The 23,239-nt window shown below is 53.3% G+C and overlaps 7 protein-coding genes across 7 annotated transcripts; 5 read left to right on the top strand and 2 right to left on the bottom strand.

Annotated features, from left to right (window-relative positions):
- Positions 1-821: 821 nt before the first annotated feature.
- Positions 822-1,331, bottom strand: MIND_01405400 (Hydrophobin 2). The gene is made up of 3 exons (XM_037370454.1): positions 1,222-1,331; positions 977-1,164; positions 822-916 (listed from the first exon to the last, which is right to left on the bottom strand). Exons 1-3 carry the CDS (start codon positions 1,255-1,257, stop codon positions 835-837), a joined length of 306 nt encoding a protein of 101 aa, XP_037213046.1. The 5' UTR covers positions 1,258-1,331; the 3' UTR covers positions 822-834.
- Positions 1,332-1,781: 450 nt separating this feature from the next.
- On the bottom strand, positions 1,782-2,260 carry MIND_01405300 (uncharacterized protein; the record flags this gene model as incomplete). Its single annotated transcript, XM_037370453.1, has 3 exons — positions 1,782-1,930; positions 1,999-2,124; positions 2,182-2,260. The coding sequence occupies 3 exons, from the start codon at positions 2,258-2,260 to the stop codon at positions 1,782-1,784; spliced, it is 354 nt and encodes a 117-aa protein (XP_037213045.1).
- A 1,786-nt stretch (positions 2,261-4,046) lies between these two features.
- Positions 4,047-6,075, top strand: MIND_01405200 (uncharacterized protein; the record flags this gene model as incomplete). Its single annotated transcript, XM_037370452.1, has 4 exons — positions 4,047-4,188; positions 4,237-4,647; positions 4,695-5,447; positions 5,504-6,075. 4 exons carry the CDS (start codon positions 4,047-4,049, stop codon positions 6,073-6,075), a joined length of 1,878 nt encoding a protein of 625 aa, XP_037213044.1.
- A 345-nt stretch (positions 6,076-6,420) lies between these two features.
- On the top strand, positions 6,421-8,399 carry MIND_01405100 (uncharacterized protein; the record flags this gene model as incomplete). The annotated part of the gene is made up of 2 exons (XM_037370451.1): positions 6,421-7,692; positions 7,743-8,399. 2 exons carry the CDS (start codon positions 6,421-6,423, stop codon positions 8,397-8,399), a joined length of 1,929 nt encoding a protein of 642 aa, XP_037213043.1.
- Positions 8,400-8,530: 131 nt separating this feature from the next.
- MIND_01405000 (uncharacterized protein) lies at positions 8,531-10,679 on the top strand (the record flags this gene model as incomplete). The annotated part of the gene is made up of 3 exons (XM_037370450.1): positions 8,531-8,587; positions 8,636-9,943; positions 9,999-10,679. The coding sequence occupies 3 exons, from the start codon at positions 8,531-8,533 to the stop codon at positions 10,677-10,679; spliced, it is 2,046 nt and encodes a 681-aa protein (XP_037213042.1).
- A 640-nt stretch (positions 10,680-11,319) lies between these two features.
- Positions 11,320-12,894, top strand: MIND_01404900 (F-box domain-containing protein; the record flags this gene model as incomplete). Its single annotated transcript, XM_037370449.1, has 4 exons — positions 11,320-11,409; positions 11,465-11,901; positions 11,949-12,180; positions 12,226-12,894. 4 exons carry the CDS (start codon positions 11,320-11,322, stop codon positions 12,892-12,894), a joined length of 1,428 nt encoding a protein of 475 aa, XP_037213041.1.
- A 552-nt stretch (positions 12,895-13,446) lies between these two features.
- On the top strand, positions 13,447-14,814 carry MIND_01404800 (uncharacterized protein; the record flags this gene model as incomplete). The annotated part of the gene is made up of 5 exons (XM_037370448.1): positions 13,447-13,518; positions 13,562-13,610; positions 13,654-14,559; positions 14,613-14,729; positions 14,783-14,814. The coding sequence occupies 5 exons, from the start codon at positions 13,447-13,449 to the stop codon at positions 14,812-14,814; spliced, it is 1,176 nt and encodes a 391-aa protein (XP_037213040.1).
- Between the last annotated feature and the right edge of the window lie 8,425 nt (positions 14,815-23,239).

The raw sequence follows: 23,239 nt of genomic DNA, 5'->3' as shown, positions 1-23,239 counted from the left end.
GGCTTGCTCGATCATTTTACAGCTCTCTTACCAATTTAGAACTTTAACAGCCTCCGTGGCCCCAAAAATGGGAGTGTGGAGCAAATCAATTGTTAAAGCCAATCCCAATCATGCACATACATTCACACGACATCTGCTTAATATAAGAGTAAAGTAATGGTGTATAGGTAATTTGATAGGTAATGACAGTTTGTGTTAAAGTACTGTGCAGATTGACATGACTGAGTCCTGTTTAATAGGACTGAGTCCCATCCAATAGGATTGAGTCCTATCAGGCCAGTCCTACTCCTACTCTTTTCGTATATACTCTGGTTCCACAGCAGTTCAATGCTCAGGCTTTCGATGAGAGTGAACCCCTACATGCTTGGCCTTCAAACCTGACGTATGTCGAAATACTATCAAAATCTTGCCTAACTTAGATTGGTAGAAGGTTATTTCGGGAAATTTTGGAAATTCCAAGAAATGTCATAATGTTAGAAAATTATGGAATACTTTGGGATATGCAGTTGATTTATAGGCTTTTATAGGGAAGTTTGAATTTTCCCTGATGTAACGGCGCCTCACAAATGCAACTACAGTAAGTATCTAGGGTTGTACTCATCAATACTGAAAGTATCTTGGCTATAGCGCCCAAGATTATGAACCAGTACGTCGTGTGTGGCTGCACCGAACCAATGTTCATCTGAATTTAGCGTCGTCATCGGTCAGAGTTACTGTTTTTGGGATGATGGACTTCGCGCAACTTGGAGTCAAAATGCAAATGGGTATTATTCTCGCTCAATTTTTACAACGAGAAGATATAGTACGTGGCCAGGCTCTGATCACTGCACATATTTAGAGAGTGATGGGGATGCAGTTGACGGAGATGAGTCCTCCTGCGGACGAGGGGCCTGAGCAAGTGACAGTGGTTCCACCGCTAAAAGATATATGTTTTAGTAAAAACAATTCTCGATTTGAAAAAGCTTTGAACACCCACCAGTTATTGCCAATAACAGTGATTGGAGAGCAGCTGAGACCAACGGGGATGTCTCCAAGGCCGGAAAGGTCGAGGCCAACAAGGGCAGCGACTTCGGAGCAGACGTGGCTGGTCGAGGAGACGATGCTCGCGCAACAGGTGGCCTCAGTACGGGCAGCGAGGCCGCTGGGTGCGGCGGCGGCAAGGGTCTGCATAAATCGTTAGTAAAACGCGGTGACAGGGCCCGCAAAGTGAGCGGTACTGACAGCGAGAGTGAAAAGAGCGATGATGTGAGCGAACATTGTTCTGTGAAGGAGTGTGTGGGGGTTGAACTGGGTGTTCGAGTAGTAGAGAGGAGTAAAGAACTTGAACTGGCTGTTCGAGTAAAGAAACAGAAAAATGGGGGAACCTTTTATAATCCTTTCCGACATTGCGAATGTCAAAGTCACAAGAGCCTGAACCGAAGAACGGTCGCGCATTTGGCAGACGGGATGTTGGAGCAGGCGTCGCGCTGTCGTGGCTTCTTGGAATCGAAGCGTTTGTTAACGTTAGCAAAGATCGTTAATCAGTGGAAGCCCAATGAACGTATCCTAATCGTTATCCGGCGCGCGTTCATTCTGCCACTCACTTTTTTTGGAGTCGCTGAGATGTCCGGACCAGCTCTCTGCGTTCTCTTCGGCTCGTCAAGTTTGAAGACATTAACACCAATTTATTCTGCGACGTATGCCCACTCGACCGGGGCCATGGAAGAACAGATCGGGTAAGTAACAAGTTATTCCTGGTGTCGCAAATAGCGCCAGTGTCACCGGGAGCCTGAGCGCCGCGCTCAAGCGAATTGCCAAACAACACCCTCGACCGGGCCAGTCCAGGTGCTCGGCGCAAGGTCGCTGAAAGCCCGTGGACTAAGCGCTACGTCCTGCGCCCCTTCGGCGTCGAAGAATCCACTGAATACTGCGGTCACGGAGTTGCCCTTGTCTGTGAATCGATGCGTGAGTAAAAACCTGAAAGACAACTTGAACGAAGGAAAAGTGCAGGAGACATACAGCTGAGAGTGACACCTTCGTTGCAGCAGGTATGACTCCCGACGAGCGCGCGCGGGACGGCGACACCGTATGGCCCGTTGAAGGCCGGGCAGCTGCAGCCCTCGACGTTGGCAAAGCCAAGGTAAGCTTCAATGTGGATATGTCAGCCTTGGGATCGATATGATAGCAGTGGGACGAACGAACCGGTGCCGTTGAACGCGTTGACGAGCCCTAAAGTCGAGGCCAAGCTAATATAAGCAAGGAGAGTTTGCTTGGAGAACATCTTGTTGTTTGTTTACTGAGGGGATGAGACTGGGAGCGAAGGAAGCAAATGTGCTGAGGTAGCTCTGAGAATAAGCTGAGCATTTATACGGTTCAGAGACTGTGCTTACCATGCTCATTCTGGGTAAGGGACGCCCATGGAGAAAGGGCGTAGTGTTGGAGCATACTCAGCGTAGCAGGATTACAATGACGCTGGCCGTCCCAGACCGACTTAGCCCGAGCACCGAGTGGTAGAATTGGTGTTGGATATTGCTTGAACGACAAGTTTCAAATGGCGGGATGAAAAATGTAGACGTAAACGTCGAGCCGTTCGGGTCTCCCAATGAGGACGACATCACCGACCCGGAAATGTTGTTACTGTGCGCGCAAGGCCCAGAAGACGAAGACTCGGAGTTGCAACATCTATGATACGCAGACGACGAGTCAATATATGTCAATGTTTGTGGGTATGGACTCACGAAGGGTGAAGTCGAGCTTGTTTGACGCGAGCTGGCAACTAGCAAGGCTTCAAGTTACCATGGTCCACGACGCGGAAAATAGTTGTGGCATTAATAAGCAGTTCCATTCTCCTATGTGGCGCGGGATGCCGTCCTTGGATGATGATGAATTCAGTCCGACTAGGACTTTTCGGGTCCAGACTCCAGTCCAGGACTCGGATACAGCATGAAGAGGCGCCGATTCTAAGGCAATACGAAATTTCACCAGGAAGCTGGTTGACACCTGAGGGCAAGGATCAGCTTGCATACTGGTAGTGCTCTCAGGAGAGTACAAAGGACGAGCGGCGGTACTAAGAAGTCATAATACTTATTAACTTGCTTAGTAGACGGCGCGGCGCGACTTCGGTGTTTTGTCGGATGGTAGCGTATTTATCCCTTGGGAGATGCTCTTGCTGCGCTGTTCTATTTGCGTGGTGGCCGTAAATGGTCTCGCCGAGCGGGCACGGTCCCAAACGGCCATGACGCGTACAGTGCACCCCGACTCGAATCGAAAATGGAGGATGCCGCATTGGATGGTGGTCGGCGCAAGGGTCGGCGACCAAAATCGGAAGCCTAGCCCATCACGATCGTTTGCCTAGTTGACTGTTGAGCCCGAGATATCGGACGAGGGATGTGGACGATTTGAAGTGAGTTGTCAGCGGGTTGAAAATTAAGCCGGGATTAAGGGGGGAGGGAGGGTGAAGAGGCACATTATTTTTCGTATGTACCGGCGCAGACCATGTACGTGGCGTGGTGACCACACTGTTGTGGACGATGGAAAGGATTGGCTGACTCATTCTTTGGCACTGTTTGGCGCTGCAAAGATCATCGGTTGATCTTCGTTGTCAGCGGGCTGATTGATCGATGACGTGACTTTCTTCTCTTCCCTCTTCCCAACCACTCTCTCAACTCCAACTCGTTTGTCGAGTGCTGCACCTCGAGCGCCGCCATGTAGACGTAATACTGCTCTAGTTGGTCGCACATCTTGTTCCGAAAACAGTGTAAACTCACTGCAACGACCAGGCACGCTGGCTCAGCGCCAGCGAATTTGCAACAAATTCCATGACAGAATAGCATGGTTAATCTATAAAACGACGGAACCGCCTGATCCGACCGTATGGCTTGTATTGGATAGGTGGTCCATCAGAGATGCGATCCAATCAGCCGTTTCGTCGATCGCTCAAGTGAGGCTCAAGTCAATGTGCTCGGTCGGCGCCCGCGACCTACTCATCCCCGACGTCCATCTGCGCCCCGTCGCGTCCGCTCTTTTTCAGAGCACCTTCCACTCTTTTCCCGCCCCCCGTCGGCGTCATGACAAGCGTTATCGTCGACGACCGCGATTCACTCATTTCGTACAGCCCATCATGGAAACAGGATAGCTCCTCCCTTGAGTTTGGCGGGACAACGTCCATGCCACCGAATCAAAATGCGAAGGCTGTTTTTACCTTTACTGGTGCGTCTCACCTGGACCTGTTTTCTTCGGTACAGAACTTTATGACAGGTACTGAGGTGTCTGTCTATGGCTCCATTACCGGCAACCCCTCCCACCAGACAACGTTAGCCGTCAACATCGACGGCGCAACCAACCAGCTCTATCTCCCCACCGTCGCTCCCGGAAACATCATGCATCACCAGCGCATCTTTTCGTACTCCAATCTTCCCGCCGGACAACACACGCTCACGATTACCAACACCGACGCCATCATCTCGACGTTCCTGCTGGATTACATCACATACACCGCTCCTAGTCGTGGCTCGGGCCAGAGCGTTATGATTGACGACGCAGATTGGGGGAAGGTCTCCTTCTCCGGAACATGGGGGCAGGATAATAACTTTGACTACTTTTTGCAAACCAGCCACCATACTTCGACAAGGGGCGAATGGGTCGAGGTCAAGTACAACTTCTTGGACGGTGCGTCAACGTTATAAGCTCAGAATGCACATCTCATTGGTTTGTAGGCGACACTTTATCTCTTCGTGGGCCTCTCCGCGGCGATAGTCAAAGCCCTCTTGCTGCTACCGTCTCCATCGACGGCGGCTCTCCAGTCTCGATTCCTTCGAAAAACGCGCCATCTCCTGGTTCCACCTCATACAACAACAACCTTTACACGTCTCCCTCCCTCCGCGGAGGCCAGCATACGTTCCGCTTTACCTACTCTGGTGGTACTGCCCTTGGTGTTGATTATTTCCTCGTCCAGGGTGGAAACAGCCCACCAGATGACTCGCATCAGCCAAATCCTCCACCACCTCCCCCACCCCCACCGCCCACCAAGCCGGGCGACCCCGGATCATCATCGACACCAAATGGGCCAGGCACAAACCCATCTGGGTCCTCCGCACTACCAAACGGTCCAGCCTCCAGCGGCGCCGCCCTCGCAAACCCATCCGGCTCCTTGACTGGACCTACACGGTCGAATGGGCCACTACCTTCTCTTGGTGGCGCAGTTATCACCGACTCAAACGGCAATGTTTTCAGCGCTCTAGGTCCAGTGCAGACTGGTACCGGTAGCGGCAAATCCGGTTCTGATGGCTCGTCCTCAGTCGGTCCGGGACTTTCTGGCTCCGCCAACCCACAGAATGCCGCAAGCCAGCATGGTCCGAATCTTGGCCTCATCATCGGTATTGTCTGTGGAGTAGTGGGCCTTTTGTTACTCCTCCTTGGAGTTTTTTGTTTGCGGAGACGAGCACAAGCGCGTCGTCGCAAACGGATCGGTATATTTACTCTCTCTTTTCCTAAATATCTTCGTGCTGATATGTGTGTGTTTTAGACTCCGCCTTCAGCTTTTACACACCCCAACCTGCATCGAGATCCGTTTCTGGAACCGTTCCCGCTACCATGATGGCCAATACCGTCCCGCCCACTCCGCATTCGGGAACGCAGATGATAATGACTGTGCCAGATGCTGGGCCCGTCAGCGCGACTTATCAAGGACATTATACCGACTATGCCGGCCAGGCCATTGATACCCAGCCCACAATCCACACCAACATGGCGAATTCGTATGTTGTCGCCGGACCTACCTCCAATTCCACCCCAATTACCACCACTCTCGACACCAATGCCAACCTGGCCGTCCCGCCCAACTACCGTAGCCTCGTTCGAGACTCACAAGCCACACTCACCAACGTCCCCGGCGTTGTCGTCGGTGCTCCTGCTGCCGCTGCCGCTTATGGCGACGAGAAAGTGGACGAATGGGAAGAAGATACTCGCGGCGGCCACAGCCCCGTCGATGGTTATGGCTATGGTTCAGGCAAGATATACGAGGACGAGGGTATCAATATACGCAACTCGCAGTATGTGTCCGATGACGAATGGGATCGCCCGGACTTTAAGCCTTGATGGGCGTGCATAGTATTTGTTATCCTTATCTATTTTCTTTATTCGTTTGTTGTGGTACTGTTGGTAGCTTCTAGTTGTTGTCTTTAGTATGCATTCATTCTGTTTTCGATCCGATTTTCCTTACTTGATACTAGTGTGACACCATAAAATCACACTCTTTTTTTACCTTGATGTCGCATCCGGCTCTCGATCGCTCGAATCTACGGAAACTACCTCAAAGATTCCGCGTAAGTCCACGCTTCAGATTGTCAATGCCCACCTCTAATGAGCAAAAAAAAGACCCAGGTGACGAGAGCTCTCAATGGTTCTTCAATTGCCTTGCGCTTCCTTTCTGATACCGGTACCATGGCCGACGGGCATAGGGCACTTTTACTTCCGCTTTACTATGAAGCGCTTTCTATCGAAGACATTGACACCGTGAAAACGCGCGCGTCTGCCTTGGAAGAGCCGTCGGAGTCAAGGGAGTCGTATGCTGAAACGCTGGAACGCATTTTGCGTGTTATCGTGGCACTTGACGGCGTTGACTCGGCAAAGAGTGTTACCCCTGGTGCAGTCTTCCCCGGCGCCGTTCTCTGGCCACGAATCATTGCATGGGTCGACTTCCTTGACGAATTCCACGAGCAGCTCCAACCCATCCTCAAAAACTCTGTGGCTCTCGGACTTCTGCCATACGAAATCTACCTGAACGCCTTGGTGGCTGCTCTCATCGATAACCGTGACCCTTCCCTCTCAAAACCTTACCCGGATGATGTGGCAGATCGTCTCCTGTACCTCGTTGGGCGCTCATGGCCCCATATTCTGCAAGGGGCACATGTCGAGCACTCGAATTCCCTTCATACACATGTTGCTCGTCCAACAAGCCGAACTAGACAAGCGCTGAGGGCCATCACGTTCATTATGGAGGAGGTTGCCCGGCACAGGCCGGAGGCGTTCATGGCTCCTCTGCTCGCTGGCGTCGGTGGATTGTGGGATCGTTTGGCGAGGGTCATCGTGCAGCAGTTCCAATACTGCCTCAAGGGTCACAATCCAGAAAAACCCTTCGACACATGGCAGCTTATGTCCATTGCGGGGCTCCACCCCCCTCTCGATCGCGCCGCATCGGAATCCGGCGCTCCCGCTCTCCGCCACGCTCTCGCGCGTGCGGGTGTCATTCCTTGTCTCGTCACCATAAACCGCATCCTCGCAAGACAGACATTGCCTGACAGTTTGAAAACGATCCCTCGTGATTTTCTGAGGCTATCTGCGCAGATGTTGAGGGTGCAAAATGCGCAGAAGTACATGGTACAAGCGCTCAAAGCCGGATACCTCTCGCTTCTGTTCTCCTACAGTCACGGCCCGAATGTAGGTGCATTCACTCGAGAAAACCAAACACAAACACACGCTCGCGTTATCGCTAACATTATGCCCCTCACATACTACCCCTCGGTACTTCGCCAACTGCAGGTGTCGCTTGGGGAGGTCAAAAACCTCGATTCTCGTGTCTATTTGCAACCCTTTGCCGCTGTAGAACAATGGGAAGAATTGCTTGAGAAGACACATCGACATTCTCTAGCATTACACGATCTTGACGAGGGAGTCTTCCCTTGGATCACCACAGGAGCATGTGATAACTTTAAAGTAAGCCTTGTACAAGCTACTCGTACTATGCATTCGTGACACATCAATAGTGCGCAGCGATTGTGAACCGCAAGCTGCTCAAGAGATGCAGCGAATGTATCGCGACTTTTTACTGTTCAACCGAGTGCCAACGCGCAGATTGGGTTGAGGGACATCGTCACGAGTGTCCCACTTTCGCTGAATTCCGCCCCACGTCGGTCTGTCCTCCGATCAACGCAGGGTCGCTTGCCAGACATGGCTTTGATATAATACGGCGGCGGCCATTCACGGCCCAAGATAGCCGATTTCAACGTGCCATGCTCTCCGCCCAATATGAGGGCTTGGAGTCACAGGCGTTGATGTGGATAACGATGCTGGAAGGCTACGACGCAGCCACGGGTGACTTCCCCATCGCTATCTGGGACTATAGCTCGGGGAAGCCGGAAATCCACACGATTTCCCAGCAGGTCCTCGCCGAGGAGTGGTCAGTGTACCTAGCCCGTGTCAAGAGAAGTGCAGGAAGGGTGCAGCTTCATCTCGTGCGGCGTGATGAGGGCGGCATTTATCTTTCACGTGCGGTTTTCGTGCATTTTGCGACAACGGAGCTGTTCGACGGTATGAAAACGTTGGCAGAGGGGAAGGCGTCTGCGTGGACGGAGGCGGAGAAGGCCAGACTACAACCGAGGGTGAAAGAGCTGCTCCTCAAGAAGCATAACTGGACCTTCTAGTACACTACTAGTAGCATTAGCTGCCTACTAGTTTAATACTATGTTCCTACTTCGAGCTTGATCACTCGACTGACAGTGATCAATGATCATTCGAGCAGCACGTGTCATCTTCTCTTCCCTCAGTACTTGTCATGACACACCCTGCACTTCAGCTCTCCAACCTGCAGCGCCTTCCTCTTGGACTCCGAGTAACCGCTTCATGTCATACCACGCACGGCTGACCAAACTCTGTATAGATGTTTGCTATGAGAGCGCGCAATGGCTCTGCTGCAGCTCTTGGTTGGCTCGCAGGAATGACCAAGCATCAGGGTATCCCACGAGCACAATGTTTCCTGCTACTCCCCCTATTCTACGACGCGCTTGCCTCTGACGACATCGATCATCTGAAAAATCTCGACACCTTGGACAAGCTCGAGATCGATGCCGCTCGCGAACGCATTCTGCGCGTCCATCTGGCGCTCCATGGCTTTGTCTGGGTGGGGATTGACGAAACCACGCCAGCGGACATAATCGAGATATTCTGGGTCAGAATACTAGCTTGGGTGGAATTCCTGGACCAATTTGATGAAAGCCTGCCCATTCCACTCAGGCTGCCAAACGGACTTGAAGACAACGAAGAGAATTCGCCGTCACGCTATCTGTTGTACATCATCGCGCTGGGGCTGGGATGCCCGCTAAACGATGCAAAAGTGGAAAATATGTCGGGACTTGACATCGGCCATCGTATTATTTATTTGGCAGCTCGCGCATGGAGCCACATTCTCGTTCGTTTGGAGCTTGGAGAAGACGTTGATTGGATGCTTGGCGCTCAAGCTATGGCTGCTTTCTCGACACTGATCGAGCGCTGGGGTCGCGGAGACGTGGCGAGGCTTACCAATGCCCTGCGGCTGGGCTGTGGCGGAACCTGGGAGCGCTCAGCGGATGCTTTGGTGCGCCATATACGACAAGTCATCGAAGACCATGAATTCTCGGAGCCGCTGGGCATAAGGCAGCTCATATCCATCAATGCGGCATATTATTCACTCGTGGGCATTGATAAGACCTTTGCCTTCCGCCAAGCGCTGGTGCGTGGCGGATTTGTTGGGGATCTCGTTAATACCCTGCATATACTCGTTGCGCATCCGCTCCCTCCCGAACACGTCCGGCTGATGGAGCTTTTCTTGGTGGCGCTGGGGACTCTGTTGAAGGCTCAAGAGCCCCAACGCTACATGGTGGAGGCGCTCGAAGCGGGCCTCATTCCGTTGCTTTTTTCCTATGGAAAGAGCAGTAACCGCCAAATGAAAACAACAACTGTTGTGGATATGATCGACTGGATGATGTCCATGACGGTCTATCCATCCTTCTTACGCCAATTCGAGGAGTCGTCGAACCAGTTCCGTGAAGGGTACGACATGGCACCGCCTCTTCTCTTCCCCATAGAGGCCAATGACCCATGGTCGCTACTTATCGACATTGCGTATGGGCGGCTTCGTACTTATACCGAGTTTCGGGAAGGAACGTGGACCGGGATGCACCACATTCGCAGTGCATGTGGGAATTTTGAGGTAAGCATTCACCCTATCGGATCTCTCAGGCCGAGTTCATCCATATTTTTTTCAGTGCAAAGTGCTCCCTCACGAACACAGCGCGAAGCTCAAAAGGTGTAGTGGGTGCCAGTCCACGTTCTACTGCTCCAAGACATGCCAGCGAGCCGATTGGAAAAGCGGGCATCGAACAGAGTGTGCTGCGTTTGCACTGTTTGGTCCAACGTCAGTCTGCTCGGCGGGCCAACGGGACGCGCTGGCCACAGATGGATTCCAGGTGAACACAACTCGCCTCATCAGCACCTCGGATCGAGACTTCCAGCGTGTCATTCTTGCCAACGACTACACTTATGAACGGCTGGACTTATCTTTAAAACTCGTGGAAGCACTCAGCAACACTGACATTGAACAGACAGGAACATTTCCTGTCGTCAGCTGGGACTATACCGTCAAGGAGTGGGCAGGATTCTCACAAGGTACCCTGTACCCTGCAGACATTGTGAGTCTGCGCTATGGCCCTTGGCTGCGACGTGCGATTCGTAGCCGCGGCAAACTGCAGCTCCATGTGGTTCATTTTGAAGAAGGGGGAGATGTGCACCCACGGCCAGTGTTTCTTCATTTCCCAACAACGGCACTCTTCGATGGCTTGTGCGAATTGGCCACAGCACATCCCCAGCCGTGGTCAGAGGAAGAGGCAGAGGACGTCAAGCAAACGGTTGAGGATGTGCTCAAGGCAGCAGAGGACTGGACCTTCTAACTATATTAACTGGTTTATATGTAATGTATTATTAGGTCCGACATAGTGCGACGAGAAGGTCCAAGATGAGTGGTATATTGAGGGATTACGTGGGCATAGTGAGTTGGGTGGAGATGCAATTACCAAGCACGCAGTAGGGTGTAGACAAACAGGGACACGGGAGGATAAGATGGGTTGACATAGGACGGAGGGGGTTGTGATAGACGGAAAAGATGGAGCAGGGAGGACGACATATAGATAACGTAGGGGATGGCGATTGGGGGAAGGGAAATGTAGGTCACACACCGTCCATACCACATCCTCCATCCAGCGAGAACGAGTCCTGGGCCAGCCAGCCAGGGCGGCAGCCTCTTCATCCTGGCCAGAATTCGATGAATGACAGTACGGAGGTACGAGGCCCGCCACCAACAAGTGGCGGTCATCGCTCTAGAAGACGGGAACGCGGGCCCGGAGGCGGAAGAGCTTGTTACCGGGCCCGAACTTTTATCTGTGAGGGCAAGGAGTCAGCATAAGCCACGGCGACACGGGGAGAAGAACGGCGACATACGTCCTCATGGTTTGTTCGAAGGCTTGCGAAAATTTTCCGCTGCCCTTTATAGGCAGTGTGACATGTGACGTAGAGTCACATCCTCGGTCACCGATGGAAAGTCGTTTAGCTGGGCTTCCGCAAGACCTCTTACTCGAGCTTGCGAAATGGCTTGATATACGTGACTTGTTCAGTCTCCTGTCCGTACGTTGCACCTTTCCAACCGTGGCCTCGCGCTCATCCGACTTTGCGTGGTCAGACATGCAGCGTGATTCGCAACCTTCAGTGGCACAAGGCGCTGTGGATATACGCCATCTGGCGGTTGCGCACTGTCCAACTACACCCACTGCCGCTCCAACATGCACAAGATCTTGCTGCTTTAAGCCTTGAACAGCTCGTGGACGCTGTAAAGGTCGCCCATCGTCTGCTACAGAATCTGCACTCGCCAGAGGGGCCAGTGCCTGTGTTTACAACGCAGTTCCACGCGGGGTGGCTCATCAAACGGGTCATTTGCATTCCAGGCACCTACCTCGCGCTGGTCGAGAGCTACTCCGGTATCAGTTGCTGGGATCTGCTCACCTCGCAAAGTGTCGCGAGCTTGCCAAAGCAGGCTAACGTGGGTCTCTTACCGGCTTCCTCCAGCGTATGCATGGATACTCCCGGGAAGGCACTCGTCATCGGCTGTGTGCAGCCTCGGTGAGCGTTGAATTTCCAGCTTATTTTATCAAGTAACATTTCTCTAGACTGAAAAATATCCAACATCTTGCAGCTATCTGGCTGGATTTCACCGACCGTTCTAATGTGACGCTTACAATCGACATTTCCCCTGATGTGAGCAACGTTTCCTATCCGTGGAGATACCTCTTCGCTTCTAAAGAAGGTATCGGACTGGTCACGACCTCACACTTGATTTATTGGGTCTTTGAGACCGATGCTGTCATTGTACAGCCTCACGACCATCCTCTGGCTCAACAGGTGCGCTCTATACTCTGAGAAAAAGCAGGGATTACATATTTGTAGAGCGTCATCCTAGCCCATTTTCGTCACGGAGATTATTTGTACGTCTCTGACGGTGGGACAAGCGAGCGCGGGCCGATGCTCGACGTTATCGACTTGTCCCACCTCTCAGACCACGGCTCTCCAGGGGAAATCCTGCGCTTGGAGCAAATATTAACCTGCTCCCGCGTCATCCTGCCCCCGCTCGACTTCCCCGACCCGCCCGATGGGCTGTTCGGCACCTACGTCAAGCCGCCGATTGCGCCCCTCGCTGCGCCGTGCTACGGGGTCTTCTCGATAACCTGCCTCACGTATGAGGACCACCTCACGCGCTCCTGCGTTCTTTTCTGGCCCTCGGACATCGGCGAGGATGCGCGCTTGGTTCTGGGGAGACACGCACCGAAATGCTTCCAACACGTGAGCAAGGTCCGTCAGTGTGCAGTCGGCTCGAGCGGGCGGTACGCGCTGTTGCTCGGATATGGCGATGTTGACGGCGACACGACCGAGGCAACAGACTACCTCGCGCTGCTCCATCTTCCCCCGGACGCGGAGTCCTTCGAGTTCAGGCGTCTCGATGTGGGCGACATCATGCTAGGCTCGGTTGTTCTCGCCGCATTGGATGACACGCTGGGCTTGGTGGTCTTGCTGGACCATAAGGGCATGCTGATGGCTATTTCGTATGCGCGGACATGATTTCAAGTTCGCTGCAAGTTAAATCAACTTAAATGTACTTCAAGCTGGCTGCTGTTGACATCATTTGTTTACGGTTGACTCTGAACAGGCGCAAGTCATCGCAGCTTTCGCGCTGTGTTTTCAAGTTCTTAAATTAATTTGATGGACCGTGACCGCATGTGACTCGGAGCAGATTCCGAGATTGACTGTTCGCACACTCCATTGATTCTTTCCATCTCAATCATATCTGCATCTTGACTTCTGCTTGACTTCTACAATCGCCAGCTCATCTCAACTGTTGCCCGATCATGGCCTCCGGTGGGCTGGACAGCAGGCAACCAGCGTCGAGCAATAACAACACAAGCATCGTGCCACGTAGCGACGAACGAGCGTGATTTATGGAGCACCAGCTTATCGTATGTACGCTGACAGTCCCACACACGCGAACGGGAGGCGACGAACAATCAGTGTAGTTAATTCAGGATCCGCGTCATTCCGTGGGTAGACTCCTGTAGAGGTTGGCGATTCTTCGCTTCCCACTCGTTTCCTACCCCCACCACTGGCACCCCGCCCATGGCACCCCGCCTCTCTTTCTCGCCGTTCAGGACGCACTATTTCTTTCTGACGACGGTGGTGCTGTCGATCGTGAGTAGACGTAATTCTTGCCGACGACATTGACACCCGTCAGGTTGTCTGGTTTCTGACACTCGTCTCACAAGCACTCGCAACTGCTCAATGTACGCGTCCACCTCTTGTCGCGCAGCGCTAACCTGTGGACAGTCGGGAACCGCACCGTGGGCGTGTTATGGTTCGCTATCTTCCTTCAAGCGTTTCTCGATATTGGTGTCATTCTCGCCATCGCGACGGACTCTGTCCCTGCTATGCGTCTCCAGGTCTCAGTATTCGGCAGCATTGCTATAGTGCTCTCGGTCCAGGGAATACATGCTGGGATATTCGCGCCGCTCAAGGCTGAGTCCGCGCTTGACGCTATGGGGGTGGGCTACCTCCTCTGCACAATCATCGACCTGCTCTGGGTGCTCTACTTCACGTCAGAGGAAGATTCATTGGCAATGTACCTCTTCAACAAGATGACAAAGGGTGGTGCGGGAGGCGGCCTGAGTCTGACGCGGAGAAGAAGAGGAAACGGGATGGACAAGGAGGCAAACCTGGACAATTATGTGTTGGGAGCGGGCATCAGCTCGTCAGATATTGTGCGCCGAGCGAGCATTGCGCGGAGTATGATGTCAACCCACACGGCAAGCGCGCCCATATCCGTGCCTCCGGTCCCAGCTGTTCCCGGCCCATCCGTGCTCAAGCGGAGCAACACAGGCACACGCTCGCTGTCGAGCCGCAAAAGCGTCGTTTCGCTCAAGGAGGACCTCCCTTTACCGCCTTCCAGCCCCGGCTACATCCCTCCAATGCCGCTCCACTCCCTCTCCTCCGTCCACATCCCTGAACACTCCTACCCGTACTCGTCGTCCCCTGCGCGAGTCTCGTCTGGCATTAACATCCCCGTCCCATCTATCATCAGTAGCAGCATCGGTGTCACCATTCCCGCAGTTCCCAAAGTACCCGACCACGCCCGCTCGCCGTCGTCGTCAACGATAAAGGCCGCTTCAAATAGCGTGGTGGAAGTCGACGACAACGGATCCGTGCCTCTGCCCCGGGCACGCGCGTTGCATGCCTGTAAGCCCGCCGTTTACACTTCCTTATTCTTCAAGGGACTGACGATACACCAGACCAAGGCTCGCCTGATGACCCAGACGAACTCACCTTCGCCAAAGGTGAAATTCTTGAGATTGAGGACCAGCAGGGCAAGTGGTGGCAAGCCAAGAAGGCCGATGGAACTTTTGGAGGTGTGTATTTCTCCACATTCTGGGTGGTTTGTATTGCTGACGTGCTTCCACAGTCGTCCCATCTAACTATCTCGTTCTACTATGATTCCAGTCTCTTCCCACATTCCTTTTATCAGAGTTTTTTGATACAGAGACACGCAGGCATATTATTTATTACTGTATGTAGCCATGAATTCACTTATTTGGAGAGCCTAGCATTGTTCAAAAGGGTCTTTCCTTCAAGATATATAAGGATAATAAGGGGTCATCACTGAGTACGATTTGAACAAGAGGGTTTAATACTACTAGTAATCTGGGTCAATAATTACTAGAATGTCAGTGAAAAGAATTTGCTTTTAAGATTAAGACATGTGATCTATAAGTCTTGCTCAGGTACATACCAGGTTCTACTAGTATAATTAGTCTGACAAAAGTTGAGTCGTCTAATTGTGTAGTCATATTGACAGTTCATTGGCCAAAACTGGCCTCCGGAGTCTGGGTCACTTGACAAGGTCATGCTCCATACTAGTCACTGACTGTTTCTATAATTTCTCCCTCTGAAAGGTTAGCCCCAAAAAGTTTGAAACTTTTGAATGGATTTTTTCTGAGAGAAAATCACCTAACCTGCCCACTTATCCCCTCTAGTTAGAGCCTCAGGGGGTGAAGCTCTAACTAGAGGGGATAATGAATATCCGCTGTGTTTCCTTAAACTCCCTTCTGGATGTTAGTGGACAGGATGTTAGTGGACAGGGAGTCTTTGGGGGGGAAGGGGGGAGGCCAGCTGGGGGGAGCGGGCTGGGGAGCGGGCTGGCCGGAGCATCAATGGATGATCACTGGATGACACGATGACAGTGAAGGTCATCATCGCTGTCTGCTGTCAAGTCCCGCCCTCTGCCCGCCCTCCCCCGCCCTCATCCCATCACTGCCATCAAAGTTGCTGATGGCTGTTGATCTTGGGGTCGCCCATGGTCCCGCCCGCCGTCCCGATCTGATGGCGCATCAAAAAACGAAAGTTGTGCAGAATGCTCTGCTGATACTAAATGTACAAACCGTTTATCAATAGCTTAAGTAGTTAAGGAGATATAAGCCTTTTGATCTAGTGATGGATGAGTCTGAAGTTAGTAGACATCTTTTATATGGGATATTTGGAGGATTTTAATATGGTATGAGCATGTAGGACAATTTATTATTTGGGTATCAATATGTAAGTCTCTATAGAAGGTGTTGGGACTGTCAGTAGAGGATCTGAGACATAGTTAGCAAGGGGGGTGCTTACAATTTATGATGTGCACTAACCTTGGTTGGGAGGGCATCTGGGGGGAGGGGAGGGGGGGTTGACAGACAGGCCATAGAATGTCTTTCATCCTGCTGGAGTCCTCCACTTATGATAATATAGTTAATCATGTCTACTAACTTCCCTAGCACAGAAGTTAGTGGACATCTTTCACCACTTTGGTTAAGGATGGAGCTGGTAGAGGAATAATATTGCCACTACAGACTAGAAGGTCTACTGGCATATTTTCATGGCACTAAGGTCCTGGATTAATAATAGTTTAGTTGACCATGTCCACTAACTTCTGTGCACAGAAGTTAGTAGACATATTTTATAACTTTGGTTGAGGAAGCAGCTGAAAATGCACAAGTGTGAGATGTCAGGCTATGGAGGGTCTACTTGGAGTACTTTTATCCTGCAGAAGTTCCAAATTCATTATAATATAGGTGAGCATGTCTACTAACTTCTGTGCCTGTGAAGTTAGTAGACATCTTCAGCCACTTTAGTTGAGAAAGCAGCTAGTGGAGGGATATATGACATGACAGGTTCATTGGCGTCTCTTTTATGCTACTGAAGTCCCAAATTGATGATAGTTTAGTTGACCATGTCTACTAGCTTCCCTACACCGAAGTTAGTAGACATCTTCCACTACTTGAATTGAGAAAGCAGCAGCTGGAGAGGCACGTGACATGACAAGTTATGGAAGGTCTACTGGCATATTTCCTATACCATTGAAGTCCACATAATAATATAGGTAAGCATGTCTACCAATTTCTGTGTCATGGAAGTTAGTAGACATCTTTCACCACTGGTTGAAAAAGCAGACAGGGGGGAGACATGTGTCGTGCAAGGCCATAGGAGGTCTTCTGGAATGCAGTTTATCCTGCTGAAGTCCTGCATTTGTGATAGTGTAGTTGACCATGTCCACTAACTTCTCTGGCACAGAAGTTAGTAGACAGGAAGTTAGTAGATATCCTCCAACCCTTTAGTTGATAAAGCAGCTGGGCTGAGGGGAGGACATGTGTCATGTCTGGCAATGGAAAGCTCACTTGGATCTCTTCTATGCTATAAATTTATAATAGTTACATTGTTGGAAGTTAGTGGACACCTTCAGTTTGCAAGGCCCCCCTTTGCGATCCAGGATGTCTACTAACTCCCCTGGAGTAGAGATTAGTAGATGTCTTCCCCTGGGTTGGTTGACAAGGTAGCTAGGAGGATATGCAGGCCATAGGAAGTCTACTGGTATGTCTTTTATACAGCTAAGGCCCTTTGAACTAATGCAATGTCCACTGCACAAAAGTTAGTAGACATCACTTTCTGGCCAGAGCATACTAATGTATGTTTCAATGTCATAGAGAGTCTACTAGGTCCCTTCCACCTTTTTCAAGGGATTCATTGAAGATAATATACATGCCATATCCATAAATGCATGGAAGTTAGTAGTCCTAATCCACTACTCTAGTCAAGGAGAATCTGGGGCAGAAATATGTGACATGGTAGGCTATGGAATATCTACTAGCATGTTTTGCATGCATGCTATAGCTGGCAATAACTAGGGCAGTAAACTTACTCCAGGGCCTTGCAGAATGCATAGTTCCTACTGCTATACGTTCATTACCAATTATCTGACCAAGTTGAATAACTTAGGAGACCATTTTATTAGCTACTCAATAGTCCAAATGCATGTCACAGGTCTTTAACAATCATATATACCTAATACCCTGAAGTTAGTAGACAACAATTAAACACATTGTAACTCAGGAACCGCTGCATCAATCCAAATGAATGAAGTATGTAATGAAATATCTCATCTAGCAATGTATTTATAGATGTTCTCCTGAGACTCCTTGGGGATATATGTAGCCAAATACTTAGTGATCATATATAACTATCCTATAACTTTGGGAGTATTTCATTAATCATAATAAATGACTCATGAGGGGACCCTACTATTCAGTACTATGGTTTGATATTTATCTCCTTGACTTATCAGCTTGCATAAGTGGTTAAATATTAAGAGACTATCAATCAATATGTTATAAGGGAAGAAGGATTGGGTTTGTAAGCATAAATGAAGTCTAGGCAGAACTACTCTGTGAATGGCTTCAATTGTGTCAGACTGCGGGTCGGGCCGTGCGAGGACTTCTCCTCAGAGCGCGCGCCCGGAACAGAACAGACGGATAGTCGGGCCCGCAAGTATGGCGGGCGGGGTAGATCGAAACCGAAAGGGCCCGTGAACTCGGTCCCTTGCCGTAGTCGGTGGTCGAAGGTTCGAATCGGGTCGTGTCGGGCCCGATGAGTCGATAGCGTCTTCTCGCACGGAGTAAGGTAGTTCTTCAGACGATCTAAGCGATAGAGTACAGGGTACACTATCGCGCATTATATACGTGGGCCCCCGCAAAGGGGGTGATCGGACACCCTGGCCTCTCCTCCTCCTCCTCGCTCCCGTTCCTGGCCGCAGAGGGGACGATCGCACATCCCTTGCGGGCCAGGCGCTACTCCTGACCTCCTAGCACTCCTCCCCATTCCCCTGGTGTCGAAGTTGGGCTTGGCGACGGCTCGACGCGTCGTTCTCGGTCACGTGCTTCCCACGTGTGCGTTCCTCCTCCTACTGGGGCGCATGTTCCCCGTCATCACGTGCTGCGTGTTACGGGCCCGCAATGGCCCGACACCAGCGCCGGAGCGGACGGGCCGGGTCTTATCCGTGACATCACCCCCTCCCTAGGAACAACTCGTCTCGAGTCGGCGTGGCTCGGTCGCCCCGGTTTCTCGGGTTTAATTTTGACTCTAGCTCGTCCTTCCAATCGCAAATTCCATCCAGCCCATAAGCTTAAGCTAAGCTTCGGCTGCGCATTTTAATCTCCCGCGGCTTCTGACGCCTCGTGGCGTCCGCAGATCGATCCTTCCTGTCCATCAAGTGTTTCACCGCGGTCACGTGCGGCATAGCGTAGGTCTTTTTCAATTCAGTTGCGCGTCCTTTGTTCGTATTGCTTGCGAGTAGGCTGTGCTGCGCGCCTCGGTCGAGTTCGATATAGAACGCGTTCGTTCCCCCATATAAGCCGGGGCTTCCCCTTCTAATCCTCTTTATGTCGTCCCCCAACTTGTACCGCTCCGGGTTGTTGCCCCCTTTCAGCTCTCAGATGGTTCCCCCATCCTCAGAGCCGGGTCGTCTGTTCGTCCGCTTCGCCTCTATGTCTCTCGTCGAGTTTCCTGCTTCCTGGCCCATCGCGCAAGGGCGAGACCCGTCGTGCACCGGGAGTCGTTCGAGCCCCTGCGCCTGTTGGAGGACTTGCCCCCATCTCAAGCCGACGACTATTCCTCCAAGCTGCTCCCTCTGTTGGCCCCCGTAGTCCGTTCACATCGAGCTCCCGCTCTCCCAGTCCCCCCGAGCGCCCCGCGGCCGTCGTCTTCCCCGCCGAATCTTGTGGCAGTGCGACTCGACCGCCTAATGAAGGCCGGTCTGTGGCAGCCGCTTGTCTTCGGGCCCCATCACCTCTATTTCGGTGTTCTATTCGATGCGTTCCCCTCCTCCTTCGTCTGGCGTCGCGAGGACGGCTCTCTTCAGGATGTTCGCCCTTTGTTTGGACAACTGGGCCGTGGCCTCCTTGCGCACCTCCTCGCTGCCGACACTGCTTCGCCCAGTGATTCGTTTTTTCCCCATCTGTGGCGTTGGGTGGTATGTCTCCTTCTCTGTGCGCTTTCGGCCGCGTGCTGACTGGCTCCGTTCAGCGCCTCATCCTTCACGCCTTGTCTTGCGCCGCTTCCGTCGGCCTCCCCTCCTTCGTCTCAGACCGATTCCTCGTCCTAGCCCACGTGGCCGCTTTTCGCGTGTTTCCCGAAGAGAACGTAGCTCGGCCCGATACGCTGGCCCGACTACTGGGTCCTCTCCCTCCATCTCTCGTGCCGCCGTTCCTTCATGCCGACCGGTGGTCGTCCTTCATCCGGGTGGTTTCCTTGCCTGATCCTCGGGAGGAGTTTGCCTTCTCGGGCGGCCCCTCGTTGGATGAGGCGGAAGCGGGTGTTTCGTTCAGCTTCCTCCCGTTGGCGGCCTGGTTGGATGATCAATTTCCGAGCCCCGAGAGTGATCCGGAGGGTTCCGAGTCGACGGCCCCGGTTATGAAGCGCGTTCCCCCTACTCCGGTGGTTCGGGCGCGGTCTTCGTCTTCGATGGAGGTTGACGTGGAACGGGATGGTGCCCCGCCGGTTTCGACCCTGCTTTTCCTACCTTCCGACTCGGGTTCGGATTCGGATGTGGAGGTGATCGCCGGCCCTCGTCGTTTGTCTTCGGTGGGGATCGACGCCTCTGAACACGAGTCGGCTACGGATGCCCTCGACCCTTCCTTCTCCCCAGCCGTGTCGCCTGCCCCGTTGCAACGGGATTTCGGCACCCCCTTGGCCCCTCGTCTTGAATCTACTGGACAGCTGGCGCTTTTCCGAGGGGAGCCCCCTCGTCAACCGGGAACAGTGATCCGATCCCTTTCCCCTCGCTGCGAGTATTGCATCGCTCATGATCGTTTGTGCACCGTGTGGGGCGTCCCAGATAGTTCTCCCCAGAAACTCCCTGGTCCCGTGCGTCGGGCTTGTGACGCGTGCAGCCCGCTCCATCGTGCCTGTCTGCGTTGGCGGTCTTTTGCAGATGCGTACAAGGCTCGCTCCGCGGATCTGCATGATTTTTCCTTCGAGTTTTGGGAGCGTCAAGTCGAGGATGGCGAGTTTGCGCTGCTACGTCCCGATCCCCGCTTCGCTGATCTAGTCGGGCTGTCCGCATCGGTCCCGTACCGATCCTTCTTGTTCTCCTATTTGCCCCGATCAAACGAGGATCGGTTCGGGGGAGCCCGACCCCGACGGTCGGGCCTTCTTCGGGCCGTCGTCGCCGCCCGGTCGTCCTTTCGTCAGCGTCTTCTCGGGACTCCTCCCCGTCCCCGTGCGAAACGAGTTCGCACCCGCCGCCGTCTCCCCCACCATCGTCAAGTCGGCCCCCCGCCGAGGCCTCGCCCCACTTTCCGCCGGCCGGCCTCCCCTGTCGCGGATCGCTCATTAGGAGAGGCATCGTCCCGGCCATCCGTTCCTGCGGGTAAGACCCACCCTCCTTCTTATCCCACCATGGGTTTCCAGGTGCCTTCGTTCCCTCGAGTCTCCCTGTGGTTCGGGAGGGGTTGGGACTTGGATCGGGCCATTGCCAAGTCTCGCCGGTTGCATGGGGACCCGTCGGTACCCGCCGATCAGCGCTTGTCGCCGTTGGGCGTGCTGTTGCTGCAACAGTCGGGCGGTTCATTCGGCCGACGGGGGGCTTCCCGGATGCTCGGACCCGCGCACTCGCGGAGTTGTCGTCGATCGTTCCCTGGACGCAGACCTCCGGTTGGTGAACTCGCTGGAGTCCTTGACCGCCTCGCGGGACGTCGCCCGGCGTGTGCCGCTATCTGGGCGCCATTCTTCTGGCTATCCACCGGTCCGAAGGAGAGAGGTCGGGATTCTGGGAAACGCCGGAGGGTTTAGAGCGTCGGGCCGCTGAACGAGAGGTGTATGCGAACGTGTGCCGTCAGGATGGCCTGAGCTTCGACATGATGGACCTGGATTAGGCTTCGGCGACTCGCTGGTCGTTCTTCGCGACATCAGCCGGGATTCCCCGTCTACTCGGGCCTCGGCGTTCGGGTATCCCCGCCCTCTGGTTTGCTGTCATCGTTCGCGCGCCTTGTCAAGTCGGCCCTCTCCCGTAGGGCGCCCCCCGTGGTGGTTCGGATCGTATCGTGTTTTTGTCTGCGTATTTTCCCCTTTTTTGTATTTTTTCTGCTGTCTGTAATCGATCGATTTGTCTTGCGCTCGTCCGTTGTGCCAGTGTGATGGGTGAAGAAAGAGATTTATTATTAGGGGACAGAGGCCCCGCCACAGATTAAGTAGAGCAGATTACGAGAGAGATAAGAACGGCCCCCAGGGCCTTCGTGCGGAGGGAGGTGCGTCCCATTTCATCAGGCCGAGTGTGCCGGTGGCCCGGGCGGTCCAGAGACGATCCGGATCGGGGTTCGGCCGTACGTGGGGAGGGGCGGGGAGTTGTTGAGGCGTCGGGCGCTTTGCGGCGGGCCCGGCACCGTGGGCCGGGCAAGCGTGTTCCATGTGCCGATGGTGTTCGTCCAAGGAGACCCGCCTAGGGGTGCCCCACTTCAGGGCGGGCTCCTTTCTTCCGTAGAGGACGCGGTTGAAGACCACGGGTTGGGCTTCGAGAGTGCGTCCGTATAGGTAGGCAAGGGAGGCGATGACGATAGCTACTATCGTAGCCCACGCCGGGAGTGCGATGACGGTGGTAGTGTCCATTCTGTTGCGGGTGTAGGGGGATCGCTTAGATTCTGTCAGACTGCGGGTCGGGCCGTGCGAGGACTTCTCCTCAGAGCGCGCGCCCGGAACAGAACAGACGGATAGTCGGGCCCGCAAGTATGGCGGGCGGGGTAGATCGAAACCGAAAGGGCCCGTGAACTCGGTCCCTTGCCGTAGTCGGTGGTCGAAGGTTCGAATCGGGTCGTGTCGGGCCCGATGAGTCGATAGCGTCTTCTCGCACGGAGTAAGGTAGTTCTTCAGACGATCTAAGCGATAGAGTACAGGGTACACTATCGCGCATTATATACGCGGGCCCGCAAAGGGGGTGATCGGACACCCTGGCCTCTCCTCCTCCTCCTCGCTCCCGTTCCTGGCCGCAGAGGGGACGATCGCACATCCCTTGCGGGCCAGGCGCTACTCCTGACCTCCTAGCACTCCTCCCCATTCCCCTGGTGTCGAGTTGGGCTCGGCGACGGCTCGACGCGTCGTTCTCGGTCACGTGCTTCCCACGTGTGCGTTCCTCCTACTGGGGCGCATGTTCCCCGTCGTCACGTGCTGCGTGTTACGGGCCCGCAATGGCCCGACACCAGCGCCGGAGCGGACGGGCCGGGTCTTATCCGTGACACTTCTGTGGCTTGCGATGCCGTCTTTGTTCGTAGGTAGCCCGAATCCTTTCCCGACGTCGCACTGATTGAAAACAGGGACTGGAAAACATATGCCAATCAAGATGGTTTTGTAACCACTGGCCGAACACATCTCAAGAACAAACATAAGGATGTTTATGAAGCCGTAACAGCCCTGGCCGGGGTACACCGCCCCGATATGCAACCCACAATGGATTACAACACAGAACCATTCACGGTCGAGGGCTATGTAAAGCTCCTTATTCGGTTGGTCGCCGCCAACGACGAGGTATGGGAACTATGCCCGTTACAACTATGTACTCAAA

The sequence above is a fragment of the Mycena indigotica genome (genome assembly GCF_014461135.1).
Source record: "Mycena indigotica strain 171206Taipei chromosome Unknown Mind.scaff0018, whole genome shotgun sequence".
In the NCBI taxonomy this organism is placed as follows: Eukaryota; Fungi; Basidiomycota; class Agaricomycetes; order Agaricales; family Mycenaceae; genus Mycena; species Mycena indigotica.
This window is presented reverse-complemented; position numbering and strand designations above follow the sequence as displayed.